Genomic DNA, 15,954 nt, shown 5'->3' on the forward strand with positions numbered 1-15,954 from the left:
CATTTGGCAGCTTTCAAGGGGGAGGGGGGAACGGGTACCTGTTTTTGACAGGTACCCTTCCCCACTTCCGGGAGACAGCACCGCAGCCCTGTCCCTCGGAAGTTTGGCCCCCTCCTCCTTCCCCCGCCGCCGAGCCAATCCGAATGCGCAGCGCGCTTCGCGCATGCACATTAAGGACCGGCCCATGAAGCCGTAAGGCTTCACTGCTGGGTCCACCCACCGGCAATGGCGGCGGCAGCACCTGACAGCCGATGTAAACATCGGCTGTGGTGCCGAGATCGCTGGACTCCAAGACAGGTAAGTGTCCTAATATTAAAAGTCAGCAGCTACAGTATGTGTAGCTGCTGACTTTTAATTTTTGGAGGGGGAGGCTGGAACACCGCTTTAAACAAATTTAAGCCATACCAGATGACAGTTATTAAAGCAGGGCTTCACCCAAAAGGAGAAGATCTGCTTTAAACCCCCCGCCCCCTCCTCTTTATGAAATTGCACATTATTTTAAGGGTGGGAGGCAGATGCCTGGTTTTGACAGGTACCCACACCCACTTGTGCTCAGATCACCTAAGGGCTCCTCTCCCCCTCCATCCCTGCAGTCTTCTGGGACACATCACAGGCCTCAGAAGACTGCTGGACCCGTGCAGTAGTGGGCCCCCGTCTGTAAAGCCACAAGCTGTCATAGCCACGTACCCACAGTTGAGATGCTGGGACAGAAGACAGGTGAAAGGAACGGCTCAGATAAGTTCAGCACTGGATCCTGCTAAAGGTGTCTGTTAAGGTCAGCAGAAGCTACAGTTTTTGTAGCTGCTGACTTTTAATAAACACAAATATGACTGGAGCTTTTTTTTTCCCTATGGGAGAACAGCTTTACATAAATGAATAAAATCTGAACATTGTAAGCACCCCTTTCAGTGGTACATGGTTTGTTTCAACACTAACTGCTAATTTGTCTAAACAGCTTGGTCTGTTAAGAAAAGAATGTTGAAAAATAGCAGATTTACCCCAGGTGAAAATAAAGGAAAACCTCTAAAAAAAGAAAACTAATGCAGCCACCACATCTACGAATTGGTAAGCTGCAATTTATTACATTTTTGTTTTAGTACCGCTTTAAAGTAGACTTGTAGTATATTACCACTTCTTTTATCCTTCCCTTTCTGTCTTATTATATACATGGACTGTTCCAGCCTGTGAAGTACTTACTAACCCTAAAGAAAACCCTTTGCTCAGTGTCTGGTGATATGACTGAAGGTGAAAGCTAAAGTGGTCATAAAGGCATTTTCTGCAATAAGGTAAAAAAACCTTCTGGGCCCGAGCCCGATCTCGATCCAACACTGTGCCTGAGAGCAGCGGCTCTCTACATTCTCTTTTCTCTGGACAGAGAGACAGTAGTGGGAGACATTGATTCCTGCTGCTATCAATCACAGCCAGAGAGCGGCGGTAGGGCCAAGCCAAAGGACACACAGAGCGCAGCTCGGGGTCGAGCCTATAGGTGTGCCACAATAGGAAGTGGCTTCCTATTGTGGCACACTGAGAAGAGAAGTAATGCCGGCGAGAGGCTTGAGAAGAGGATTGGGGCTGCTCTGTGCAAAACCATTGCACAGAGCAGATAAGTATAATATGTAGGTTTTTATAAAAGGAAAAAAATCTTAGGTTTACATTAATTTCTCTGTCGCTCATTGACAGACGCAGTCCTCTTTGATTAATATCAGTAGGGTTATACTGCCCCCTACAGGAGTAGGACACTAGGCAGGAAAAACATTCTGGCCACACCTTAGGGGCAGTCCCAGAGGGTATATCCTCTCTCTTCCTGCTACAGGATGTCCGTTTTTTTCTGCCTAGTCAGGAGTAAGGACCTAAGTTTCTTGCTGTGATCTCTGGTCCTGGCAAGCTTTTTTAGATAAATCTTTTTTAGTTAGCTTTTTCCTGTGAGATCTTAAAGCAATTATGCTGGATCTGGGCGACGGGCTGGATGTTGAGATCCAGTGGTCACCCCAGCCGGCCTACGAGCGTGTGCAGGCCCTAGCTCCGCGCTGGGTCGGCCACGACATAGTCCCATTGGACAGTGGTGGCCTCCCTGCATCAGGGGGATTTTCTGGCGTCCATAGACATCAAGGATGCCTATCTTCACATTCCCATTTACGCAGGACATCAGCGTTTCCTTCGCTTTGCCGTGGGATAGAACCATTATCAGTTTGCGGCGTTACCCTTTGGTCTCGCCTCTGCTCCCCGGGTCTTCACAAAGGTTTTGGCGCTGTTGCGACGGCGGGGCATATCGATTCTAGGCTACCTAGACGACCTTCTTCTCCGTGCGGAATCTCCGCAGGCTCTATTGCTAAACTTGGAGATCACTATGATCTCTTTGGAAGAGTTCGGGTGGCTGGTGAACCTGCAGAAGTCATCCCTGGTCCCCACCAGGAAACTGAACTATCTGGGCCTAACCTTGGACACGTCCTTGGCAAAATTGCTTCTCTCGGCGGAGAAACTCCAGAAGATTCAGTCGACGACTCAGTTATTATTGACCGTCAACTGGCCTTCCCTGCAGACTTGCATGAGGGTTCTGGGACAGATGGTGGCCTCCTTCAAGGCAGTACCATTTGCCCAGTCCCATACCCGGATTCTTCAAAAGGAGATTCTTCTCAAATGGAACCGGAATCCCGATTCCCTGGACAATCGGATCCGGCTGAGCGAACGGACCAGGGAATCTCTGGTTTGGTGGCTTCGGTCGCCGATGCTCAGTCAGGGGAAGTCATTTCTTCCAATCTATTGGACGATTGTCACCACGGATGCCAGTCTATCCGGGTGGGGTCGGGTTCTCGGCAGACGATCTGCTCAGGGGCTCTGGTCCCTGGAAGAATCCAGGTTACCGATAAATGTATTGGAACTGAGAGCGATCAGACTTTGTCTGATTCACTGGACCGAGCAGCTCCGGGGCAGCCCGGTGCGGATCCAGTCGGACAATGCCACGGCCGTGGCTTACGTCAATCACCAGGGGGGCACCAAGAGTGTCCTGGCGGCCGTAGAAGTGGCCGGCATCCTTCGTTGGGCGGAACGATTTGTTCCAGCTCTCTCCGCGGTATTCATTCCGGGGGTGGAAAATTGGCAAGCAGATTTTCTCAGCCGTCAGATTCTGGATCAAAGGGAATGGTCTCTTCATCCAGAGATATTTCACCAATTGCGCCTTCGTTGGGGCACCCCGAATGTGGATCTGTTGGCATCTCGGCTCAACAGGAAGGTGCTGAGGTTTGTAGCCCGCTCTTGCGATCCTCTAGCGGACGGCGCAGACGCGCTGGTCGCCCCGTGGGGGCAGTATCAGCTACTGTATGCCTTCCCTCCTTTCAAGTTGCTGCCGAAACTTCTTCGCAGGATAGAGGTAGAGGGAATTCCAGTTATCCTTGTGGCTCCGGACTGGCCTCGTCGGGCCTGGTACGCCGACTTGGTCAGGCTGGTCGCGGACGCTCCTTGGCGACTTCCTCTCAGGGAGGATCTGCTGTCTCAGGGACCGATCTTCCATCCTGCTTTACGATCGCTGGCTTTAACGGCCTGGCTGTTGAGACCCAGGTGCTGAAGGACAAAGGGTTGTCAGCTTCAGTTATCCCTACTCTAATTAAAGCGAGGAAAGCGACTTTCAGAAAGGTCTATCATCGCACATGGAAGTCTTATATCGCGTGGTGTGAATCCCTTGGGTTTCCTCCACGTTCTTACTCGGTGGCCCGGATATTGGCTTTTCTGCAACAAGGGGTTGAGCAGAAACTGGCTTTGAGCACTATCAAGGGTCAGGTTTCGGCATTAGCAATCTTCTTTCAGAAGCCTCTGGCTACTCAGTCCTTGGTGCGGAATTTCATCCAGGGGGTGCGGCACCTGGCTCCGCCGGTGCCCGCGCCCTTGCCGCCCTGGGATCTTAATCTGGTGTTGTCGGTTCTTCAGAAACCTCCCTTTGAAAATATTAGGGAGATTCCCTTGCTTACCTTATCCCAGAAGGTGGCCTTTTGGTGGCTATCACTTCTGCATGCAGGGTGTCAGAACTGGCCGCCTTGTCCTGTCGTTCCCAATATCTGGTGGTTCATAGGGATAAGGTGGTTCTTCGTCCCGAATCCATCCTTTCTTCCTAAGGTGGTTTCAGAGTTTCATCTAAATTAGGATATTGTGCTACCTTCCCTGTGTCCTAAGCCCAGTCATCCTCGGGAGTTTGCGTTACACTCCTTGGATGTGGTTCGGGCGATCAGGGTGTACTTGACTACTACGGACTCTTTTCGTAAGACTGATTCACTTTTTGTGATCACGGATGGTCCTAGAAAGGGGTTGCCTGCGTCTGCCGCGACTATCTCTAGATGGATCAGACAGACAGTGGTATAGGCTTATTCTATTAAGGGTCGGGTTCCTCCGTTCCCTGTTAAGGCGCACTCCCCTTGGTCGCTTAGTGCTTCCTGGGCCTTCCGCCATCAGGCATCGGTGCTTCAGGTTTGCAAGGCGGCTACCTGGTCGTCGGTTCATACCTTTACAAAATTTTATAAAGTTGATGTGCTGGCATCGGCGGATGCCTCTTTTGGCCGCAAGGTTCTGCAGGCCGCTGTTTGAGGGGACCGTTGGTCTACCTCAAGGGTTTTTTTCTGTTGAGTTTTCAGTTGAGCTCATCTTTTTGTCCGATGAGCCTTTAAGACTTCTGGTTGGTTCCGGTTGGGCCTTCTGGATTGGATTTTGATTTCCGTTATCCCACCCCTCATTTGTGGCACTGCTTTGGGACGTCCCTACTGATATTAATCAAAGAGGACTGCGTCTGTCAATGAGCGACATAGAAAATTGGATTTTTGACTTACCGTAAAATCCTTTTCTCTTAAGCTCATTGACAGACGCAGTACCCGCCCCTCTATTTTTCAGTTGGGTTAGGTTAAATTCTCTGACACTGCTTTGTTACATAACTGACATCCTGTAGCAGGATGAGAGAGGATATACCCTCTGGGACTGCCCCTAAGGTGTGGCCAGAACGTTTTTCCTGCCTAGTGTCCTACTCCTGTAGGGGGCAGTATAACCCTACTGATATTAATCAAAGAGGACTGCGTCTGTCAATGAGCTTAAGAGAAAAGGATTTTACGGTAAGTCAAAATTCCAATTTTAATAATGGCAGCACTGGGCCATGGGGTTTTAGCTGAAGGGGCTTAACATTCAGGGCTCATTTACATGTGCAATGACCTGTGTTTTTTTTTTTTTTTTTTTTGCACCCTGTCAACGCAGGCCACATATAGTTTTTAATGTGCTTATTTCACTCCACAACATTGTGTACACGTGCACATACAAAAAAATACTAACAATTTATTTTTTAAATCTTTACTTTCAGGCCTCATTCCCATCATACATGCAGAAAAACTGATGGAAAATACGCACAGATTTCACTTGTAGAGACACGAGTTTATATTCGTTTTCATGTGCGTTTCAGTGAGTTTTGCACACGTTGCAGATTCCTGCGCAGTAAAAAAAATCCGCACATGGCTGTTGGGTGAACAGGACACACAAAGAACAATTGTTTTCTTTGTGCCCTTGCAGATCACGTGCAGAAAAACTAACATCTCAGCACCATGGTGAGAACAAGGCCTGAAAGTAAAGATGTAAAAATAAATTGTTAATAAATAAATTTAAATAAATAATAAATAAATTGTTAAGTGATTGTAAAGTCTCATCTTTTAAAAAAAACAATTAAAAAAAATAACATGTTATACTTACCTCCTCTGTGGAGTTGGTTTTGCACAAAGTAGCCCCGATCCTCCTCCTCTACTCGGGTCCCTCTTCGCTGCTCCTGGCCCCTCCCTCCTGTTGAATACCCGAGCTAAGCTACAGCTCAGTGTATCCATTCAGACACTAAACTGCCATTCGGCCCTGCCTCCTCTCTCTGCTGATTGACCACTGCTCTGCCTCAGCCAATAAGAAGGGAGAGTCCTGTACAGCCAAAGGACTCATGGACATCGCTGGATAGAGATGGGGCTCAAATAAGTAATAGGGGTGCTGGGGTATCTGCTGCACACAGAAAGCTTTTTCTGTCATAGAATGCATTAAGATAAAAAAAACCTTCTGCCTTTACAACTCCTTTAGTATTTTGACAGTTCCAGAGGTTTGTCACTTCGCAATGGATGAAATTTTTTTCCCACATGCAAAAAATGGTAACATAGTGCAGTATATGTGAAAATGCAAATGAAATGCTTATTAGCAATGCAGTGCAGTACATTTTTCTGTGCATTATGGTGGGAAAGGTCCCTCAGGTAGAGCTAGCCAGCCCCTGACTTTACCTAAACTCTGATGCTTTCCTTCAGCTGAGGGCATGTGAACAGATGGTGGAATTTGCCGGGCATTCAGTCACTTTGCCAACCACCATAGGTTGCAGAGACCCGTGTCTAAAGTGCCCCATAGACTACCTGTCTTTTAAACCTCTGAAAACCACAAATATCAATTGACAGACATATGAAGTCTATGGATACATTTTACATTTGTCCAATTGTGTAAAAGGTGCAGAGTTGGCTCTCCCCACAGTTCAGATGCTGCTACAGCTTTCAGTTCTGGGAAATTTCTTTGAACTGATGTAGTCAGCGCCTGTATATTACAATTCATATAATGCAAAGTGCAACAGCTAAAGGTTGAAGCTGGCAGGGGTTGATTTACTAAAACTGCAGAATGCAAAATCTGGTGCAGCTATTGCATAGAAACCAATCAGCATCCAGGTTTTTTATCTTGTCAAAGTTAAATTGAACATGGTAAAGTGAGAAGCTGGTTGGCTACCATGCACTGCTGCACCAGATTTTGTACTCTCCAGTTTTAGTTTTAGTAAATCAATCTCACAGGGTCTAAACAGCAGTAGGGAGCAAGATTTCTATGCAGGATTTCCAGTGAAGGACACAGATTGGGTAAATGTACCTAACAAATTACACTAAAATCCAAAAACACTGCAAACCTGTTCTGGAGTTTTGGAAGAGATACTAAGGCTGGGTTTACATATGTGCAGATTGGATACTGGTTTCACCGCATCCAATTCGCATGACAGGCAAGTGTGACGGCACTCAATGAAGCCATTTCACACAGGCCTGGGGCAGCCACAGAGCCGGTCCAGTTCAGATGCGAATTCTGGCAAAAATGTGCACCTGAATCGCACCTGAACCGGTGAACAGAAACGCACCGGACCCCAGGCCGCACATATGAGAACCCGGCCTCACACTTTAAATGCATGCTCCACAAATAAACTTCTGCTTCTTACCTTGGCAAAAAGAAAACCGCAGGTTAGCTCACTTTGGTTCATGATCAGGTTTCAGGCTTAGCTGCCTGCTCAGAAGCGCTGTATCCTGCACCTCTTTGCAGCTAAATTCATAGCATAGAGCTGGGCACTCCACTCTAAAATGACTCTCCCTGTCTGTATGTTTAGAGTGCATACATACAGTGATGTATAGGGTCCTATAGGTACCTTTCTGGCTTTGGCATGGATGGAAGGGTCAATGGCAATTATATTTTACATAAAAACAAAGATCTGATTGCCACTTGAAGCAGTCCGTAAATAAGATGGTAGCACACAATTGGAAACAGTGTCTGAAATCTGTAGAATTGTGGAAAGTTGATCAGAAAAGTAGACATCTGTTGATAAACAGGAACCAGCCTCGCTGAGCATAAAAGAAAAATGTGGGTATTGCTTATATTATATCTTCATTTTTAGCAAACTGACGGTTTTTGGTCCACAAAGCTGACTGGCAATAGATAACATATATAGCGGAGCTCAGGAATGCACAGAAAGTTATTATAAATGCATAGCTGGCTTATTTACACTTTAAAGATTAGACTTTACATATTTTAGAACTCCTAATGCATGGAATAATCTGTTTGGTCAATATACAGTATATACGCTTGTTCTTTATTTTCTATTATGGTGATGTTTTTATCTAGGCGGACACTGCATGCCAGGCTCCAGACTCCTAATGACAGCAGTAATCCACCAGAGTTACCACTCATCAACTTCTGCTTGCTAGTAGATTTCCTGCTGGACATTGTGTCTTTGGTAAGAAACCCTTTTAAATATATCAAATGTGTTGCTTATATTTGGTATAAATCATGTAAGGTTATATTTTACAGAATCGATGTTTCTACTAAACCAGTTTCAGATTTTTGCTTAAAATGTGTTTTGTTTACAGTATGATTTGTTTTAATTATTGTGATTTTAAGGCTACGTTCACATGTTAGCGTAGGTGATTCTGCCCGCGATCCGGAAATCATTGCAAATCGTGGGACGCCTGTGCATTGTCGTTGATTTGCAATGGCACCCCAAACGCTGTGCGATGTTGCCGCGATTTCCGCCTGCCAAATCGCGGTAACATTGCGCAAACAAAATTGCGGGTCGCATGACACCCAAAAAAGGTACGAGAGCTTCTTTGGGGCGTCACGCGACCCGCGATTTTGTTTGCATGATGTTACCGCGATTCGGCAGGCGGGAATTGCGGCAACATCGCACAGCGTTTGGGGTGCCATTGCAAATCAACAGCAACGCACAGGCGTCCCGCGATTTGCAATGATTTCCGGATCGGAACAGAATCGCAGTGATTCTTCCCGCGATCCGCTACGCTAATATGTGAACGTAGCCTAAGGCCTTTTGCACATGGGCTTCATAGCATTTTTTTTATTTTTTTTTATTTTAACTAATCTGAACATGGGTGCATTGTATTCTTTGGGAAAATGCACACAGCTGTGTAAAGATCCATCATTCAGCAATGCATTTAGAGCCATTAAAGTGGATAACGTTAAAAAATTAGGTCCAATAATTATGCACATATGTGTGTATGAGTATACAGTATACGACTATATATGGATGGATTGCAACATGATGGGAGTTTGACTGGCTGCATGCTTATTCTAGGTTACTGAGACCATAATATCACAAACTACACTACATTACTAAAAGTATTGGGATGCCTGCCTTTATATGCACATGAACTTTAATGGCATCCCAGTCCTAGTCTGTAGGGTTCAATATTGAGTTTGCCCACCCTTTGCAGCTATAACAGCTCCAACTCTTCTGGGAAGGCTGTCCACAAGGTTTAGGAGTGTGTCAATGGGAATGGTTGACCGTTCTTCCAGAAGCACATTTATGAGGACAAGCACTGATGTTGGACATGGATTCATCCCAAAGGTGTTCTTTCGGGTTGAGGTCAGGACTCTGTGCAGGCCAGTCAAGTTTCTCCACCCTGAACTCGCTCATCCATGTCTTTATGGACCTTGCCTTGTGCACTGGTCCAAATCATTTGGTGGAGGGGGGATGATGGTGTGGGGTTGTTTTTCAGGGGTTGGGTTAGGCCCCCCTAGTTCCAGTAAAGGGAACTCTTAAGGCGTCAGCCGTTTTGGACAATTTCATGCTCCCAACTTTGTGGGAACAGTTTGGGGATGGCCCCTTCCTGCTCCAACATGACTGCACACCAGTGCACAAACAAGGTTTATAAAGACATGGATGAGCCAGTTTGCGGTGGAGGAACTTGATTGACCTGCACAGAGTCTGGACCTCAACCTGAGCTCAATATGCAAAGGGTGGGCCATCTCTATATCGAACCCTATGGACTAAGACTGGGATGCCATTTAAGTTCATGTGCGTGTAAAGGAAGGCGCCCCAATGCTTTAAGTAATATAGTGTATATTGCAGGCCTGGAACGTACACCTTTTAAGCCTCATGCACACAGAATGTTTGCTTTTTTTTATCCTGTGGAGCAAAGGCCTCCAGAGGAGGAAAAAAAAAAATATTCTGTGTGCATGAAGCCTAAAGGTGTACCCCCCAGGGCTTCAATATAGGAAAATGCAGCTGAAAAAAATGTGCATAAAGGTGCGTTTTACATGCGCATTAGGGTGTGTTTAGGCAATTTGTGCATTTAGCGTTAATGCGTTCTATTGGTCAGAATATTTATTCTGGCAATTAGAAGGCATTAACACGCAAATGCGCCTAAATGCATTCATGCACATTTGTGTTTTTTTTATGAACAAACTCCCGTGAACACATTGGCTGTGCATTTCTTTTTCTGCCTCTAAACGCATGTAAACTCATTTGTATACATGGACACATAGCCTAACATAGAGAGGTGTTTAGAGGCAAAAAATAAAAAGTCAAGCATCTGTAAAACCATTTTGACGTCCTGTGTACATGAGGCCAAAAAAATCCAGTCTGTCCTCAGGTTCGTTTTCAATAAAAAACCTCTAAAGGATTGTTTGAAATGGTAAATAAAATGGCTAAATAATTGCTGTCTAGGCCAGGATTTCATAGGGGGGATTAATTAAAAAGTCTTATTGAAAAAACATCTATCGGTGAGTGCTCAGATGTGCACAAATTCAGTAAGTAGATAAAATAGCATGTTTTCCCAAGTCTTCCTGTACCCTGGTAAAATGTAATACTAATTTGGATAATTATCTGTCAAGATACAAATATTGTTGTGAGTTCCAGAATCTCTGCAGGTTTATGCTGTAGGAATTTTAATAGCATCAAAACACTTGCATTTCCCTGGTAAAGGCTTGAAACACTAATCTCTGTCCACCTTCAGAATTTTACTAATGGCAGTTTATCCTGCATTCCTTTTTTGTCCTATGTTTGAAGCTTTTTTGAGGCAAACCTACAAGAATAAAGAGATTTGGCCTGATACTCTTATACTGCTCTCGCTACTTAGTAAAATGCAGACCTGCACAATGGAGCGTCACCCTGTTGAGACTTCATTGGCTGTATATTTTGTTTTAAGTCAGTGATTCACTAGTTAGCGAAGCCATGATTCAAATTGCATTCCTGGATGCTGCAGCTTTTTAAACCATATAAGCAGTATCAGCGTTTGTATCTTCATTCTTGCAGGTTCTTTACAACATAAATCTGTGGCCAGGTTATAGATTACATATTCCAAAGCCGGCTATTGACTGTTTGAGTCTCAGGAACCAGCCGAGATTTGAACCACGTATAGGCAGGCTGAATGTGCCCAAGTTGATTGATCAATCAACTTGGGTACCGCCAGCCTGCTGGATTTTACATGTGATTTCTGCTAGTGGCTGGTATAGCCGCTAGCAATAATCACTGTGATCTCCTGGCGGTGACGGCTTCTGCCGCGGGGAGAACACAATGTCTCCTTGAGAGGGATTCCCTTGTCCACAGGGTCTGTGTTGATGGGGGAATCTAGCTATTTTCTTTCCTGCAACGAAAGAAAATTGCTCTGTCTGTGGCCTGCTTTAGCAATCAGTAACTTCAGTAAAAAAAAAAAGCCCCCACTGACCTCTGTAGTTACTGGCACTGTGAAGCAATTTAACCTGAAAGATCGCAGCAGAGACCCTGAAGTCCAGTTACAGTTAGATTCTAAATAGCTTCCAGCAGTTGCTCTGTTTATTGAAAGCTTGCAGGTTGCCAGGTCCTTGTTGCTGGAGGGAGCTAGGAGATATGAGCTATGATTTCAGTGCTTCTCCTGAGGATGAACTGTTCCACATTCCTTCAGCTACAGAAGTCAGTTATGGCTTTTTTTAGGGCCTCATGCACACTGGATGTTATCAAAACACCAGACGAAGCTGTAGAATAAGTTTTTCAGCATTTTTGCAGTAGCGTTTTTTAACATTTTTTTTGCTTTTTTTTTTAAGCAAAACTATACTCCCACAAATGCTTATGGCTCAAAAACACAGATAAAACGGCGAATAGCTGCGTTTTTCAGTGTTTTTTTTTTTCTATGTTCTTCAGCGTTTTTAAGCTTTTATTAGAGTTAGTGTTTATACAGCTGAAAAACTCCTCTCAAAACCCCCTAGTTTTGGGGTTTTCTTCCAGCCAGAAAATACTCCTGCCAAAAACTGCTGATAATAGCCTATGTGTGCATGGACACCTAGAATAATTTGCTGGCAAGTTTATTGGCTGCAGAAAACATCTGAACCTAAAAACGGCTGCTGTAAAAACGTCCTGTGAACATGAGGCCTAATGCTCATTCACTATTCATGTCCACAACTTGGCCAAAGGTTCACTTTAAACCAAATCCAGTTGATGATATGAGCAGCCCCATGCATCCCTATATATGGTTATATGGTAGATCTGTAAAATTTGGGGTGTTCTTCTGAGTAATATTTGATATATTGGTAGATGAGTTAGGGGTTTGAATCATTCATGCTTTCTTAGATCATGTCCTGCAGCTTGGCAACTGGAGAATCTTCTTGTTGTCCGTAACCTAGCTGTACTAATGCTGGTTGTGTGCACTTAGCCTGCCTATAGACATATACTGGATGGACCTTTCATTCCAAGGACCCCACTATCCCTCTATAAACTTGTACCCCAAAGGTTCTACAAATACTTTCCCAAACAAATTGGAGCCCATTAATAATGTTTACAATTTTCTATAGACCAGTAGACATTATGTAGGTCAGTAAACATCTACATTTCAAAATTGTACATAATACATCGTAGCACTCAGCAAAAAAACTGCCATAAATCTGAAATATATAAAGTGTTGTGTTTTTTTTTGCCGTCAGAATTTTCAGTTGAAAAGAAATCCTTTTTATAATATGTCCCGAAGTTGTCTTGTGAATTGCTGTATGCATTGTATTAAATAATCGCTCAAGTCTGTTTTTTTTCCATTCTTTAAATCTTTGCTTTGCTTTCCCAAGCCTACTAGAAGTATGAGAGTGATTTGTCAGGTACTGTATGACAGCTTGTTTTTCCTTGCCTTCAGACGTATGCTTACACCAACACATCTGTGTATTTGTGCCCTTCACCACACAACGGGGGGGACGGAATGTTTACTCGAAGGATTTCCTGACAGTTTTTTTTTTAGCTTGTCTAAGGAACTCTTTTGCGCTGTTTTTTTTCTAGTACATGCGGAAAATCTATGTTTCTCAGTAATGTATTTCAGGTACCCAAATGCTAATGGATAGAGCTTTAATTATTTTGGCCAGCCACTTATATAGCTGATTCTGAAAAATCTAAACTGATGTTTGCACAGTAGAAACATTTGTAATATGATTGATCAAAATGACAGGTGTAGTTCGCTTACTACATCTACAATGATTTCCTTTGGAATAAAAATTGTAATTCTTGAAACATTGTGGGGAGATTGGTTTAGCTCCCATTTCCCGCTTTGTTACAAGGCTACCCTCTTAACATGAATTAACTGATATTCCAAAATAGTATCTCTCCTGCGATCGAGTGATGTGCGAGAAGGTGAATAATCTGAATAGTCTTTTGCACAAAACTTGTGGTTTTGCTGCCCCCTCAGGACCAAGGGTATCCAATTTTACTGAAAAACAAGAAGAGAATGGCGCACCAACCTCGGGCATTAACACTAAAAAAGTTTATTGAAATCCAAAAGGTATACGCGCATGTAGGAATTGGAGACCTATCGCCTCCAGGATACTCCTAGCACCCTTTGGCTCTAAAGAAGAGGGTTCTCCCTCGAAACACGTCAGCCAGACCATTCTGGATACCATCACATCATCCAGCAGTATAGGAGTATCCTGGAGGGGATTGGTCTCTAATTCCTACATGGGTGTATACATCTTAGGTTTGTGAGTACAATGTATGCTACCTTTTTGGATTTTAATAAACTTTTTTAGTGGTAATGTACGAGATTGGTGCGCCCTTAACATGAATTTACCCCTAACTGGTAATGAGGTTGTCTGCATTAAATGGGTAGGGTTTCTCTCCTCTGTCCTTTTGAGTCTTCACTCCATATTTGTCTCTTGCTAGAATGTAATCCTATTTTTTCTCCTTTTCTTCTATATAAATGTGCTGAATACTAAAGGACTTGCACTATAATCTGTTGATTTAGTATGTCCTATGATGCAAATATTTGTGATAACAGACAATGGCAAACTATTTTTTGGAAATGATCTATCGTTTTAAGCACACCAGTGTATTTATTTATTTATTTATTTATTTTTTCAATGTTGTTATCTTACATTATTTGTAGATAGCTAGTCTTAACATTTTATGTATTTTGAACTGATACAAATATTCAGTTATTTTTATTGTAAGCAGCCATACCTAATACTACAGCAGTGGCTATAATATACAAAATATTTTCTTCCCCTACCCCCTTTTCATTCTATCTGTGCATTGCAGCTTTTGATAATGTCATGTGAACACTGAAGATTTGACAGATGACATGCTATTTACTACTACATTGTAAATGCCAACATATACTTTGGTTCATTTACTGGTGCTAAGGTAAAGCTGAAATCCAAGTTTAAAGTGGTTGTAAACCTTGCACATGAAATATGAATAAAGCATATCCTTCCTCTATAGTGTGTACTTGTTTCCATCCAGAAAACAACGTTCACTCCTCTATTATTAGCATGAATTATCTCTGACAAGTTTTCCTGACACCAAGAGAAAAATAATGACAGGAAAGGGAGCTGCATCTGATTGACAGCCTCTGCTCTGTGCCTGTGTGCTGTGTGAAGGGGAGTGTGTCCATTCCCTCCAATCAGCTCTCAGAGCTCTCCTTACTGAGCTATGCAGAGTGTAATTTCAGCTCTCTGCCCCCATTTTTTGGAACTTTAAGACAAGCTTTATACATTTAGCACTTTGAATGGATGTAGAAGAAAAGACTGCAAATAAACAGGTACAACATATAGTGGATATAAAAAGTCTACACACCCCTTTTAAAATGTCAGGTTCTGTAAAAAAAAACTTAAAGATAAATCATTTCAGAACTTTTTCCTTCCTGAATGTGACCTATAAACTGTACAACTCAGTTGAACAACAAACTTAAATCTTTTAGGTGGAGGGAAGTAAAAAAAAAAAAAAAACTAAAATATTATGGTTGCATAAGTGTGTACACCCTTAAACTAATACCTTGTTGAAGCACTTTTTGATTTTATTACAGCACTCAGTCTTTTTGGGCATTTTGGGTATGAGTCTATCAGCTTGGCACATCTTGACTTGGCAATAATTTCCCACTCTTCTTTGCAAAAACACTCCCTAATCGTTCAGATTGCGAGGGCATCTCCTGTGCACAGCCCTCTTCAGATCACCCCACAGATTTTCTATCGCATTCAGGTCTGGGCTCTGGCTGGGCCATTCCAAAACGTTCTTCTTCTTCTGGTGAAACCATTCCTTTGTTGATTTGGATGTATGCTTTGGGTTGTTGTCATGCTGAAAGATGAAGTTCCTCTTGATGTTCAGCTTTCTAGCAAAAGCCTGACGGTTTTGTGCCAATATTGACTGGTATTTGGAACTGTTCATAATTCCCTCTACCTTGACTAAGGCCCCTGTTCCAGCTGAAAAAAACAGCCCCAAAGCATGATGCTGCCACCACCATGCTTCACTGTTGGTTTGGTGATGTGCAGTGTTGTTTTTGCGCCAAACCTATCTTTTGGAATTCTGGCCAAAAAGTTCAACTTTGGTTTCATCAGATCATAACACGTTTTCCCACATGCCATTGGGAGACTTTAGATGTGTTTTTGCTAAATTTAGCTGGGCTTAGATGCTTTTCTTCGTAAGAAAAGGCTTCTGTCTTGCCACTCTACCCCATAGCCCAGACATGTGAAGAATACGGGAGATTGTTGTCACATGTACTACACAGCCAGTACTTGCCAGATATTCTTACAGCTCCTTTAATGTTGCTGTAGGCCACTTGGCAGCCTAGTCTTTTCATCAATTTTGAGGGACGTCCAGTTCTTGGTAATGTCACTGTTGTGCCATATTTTCTCCACTTGTTGAGGACTGTCTTCACTGTGTTCCATGTTACATTTAATGCCTTGGAAATTCTTTTGTACCCTTGATACCTTTAAACAATGAGATCCCTCTGATGCTTTTGAAGCTCTCTGCAGACCATGGCTTTTACTGTAGAATGCGACTAAGGAAATGTAAGTATGAAAAGCTCAGTTAAATAATTGGTAAGAATATATTAGAGTGGCATCCATCCCTAAATTGTTTCAAGAACGCATGGAGGGCTAAACCCGGCTAAGGGATGCCCCCAAGAGAGGACGGGGGAATGGGATGTTTGAGAT

At 43.5% G+C, this 15,954-nt stretch overlaps 1 protein-coding gene across 4 annotated transcripts in view; it reads left to right on the top strand.

The window, feature by feature from the left end:
* DOP1A (DOP1 leucine zipper like protein A) overlaps positions 1 to 15,954 on the top strand; it is a 149,849-nt gene that overhangs the window by 83,317 nt on the left and 50,578 nt on the right. For 3 of the 4 annotated variants that reach the window (XM_082250084.1, XM_082250086.1, XM_082250085.1), the window contains exons 12-13: positions 7,909 to 8,020; positions 12,610 to 12,639. In XM_082250084.1, the coding sequence (XP_082106210.1) occupies positions 7,909 to 8,020; positions 12,610 to 12,639 (142 nt within the window). The remainder of the gene's footprint in view (positions 1 to 7,908; positions 8,021 to 12,609; positions 12,640 to 15,954) is intronic. The other variant, XM_082250087.1, reaches the window with a different exon arrangement.

Source organism: Pelophylax lessonae (assembly GCF_965119305.1).
Source record: "Pelophylax lessonae genome assembly, chromosome: 3".
Classification (NCBI taxonomy): Eukaryota; Metazoa; Chordata; class Amphibia; order Anura; family Ranidae; genus Pelophylax; species Pelophylax lessonae.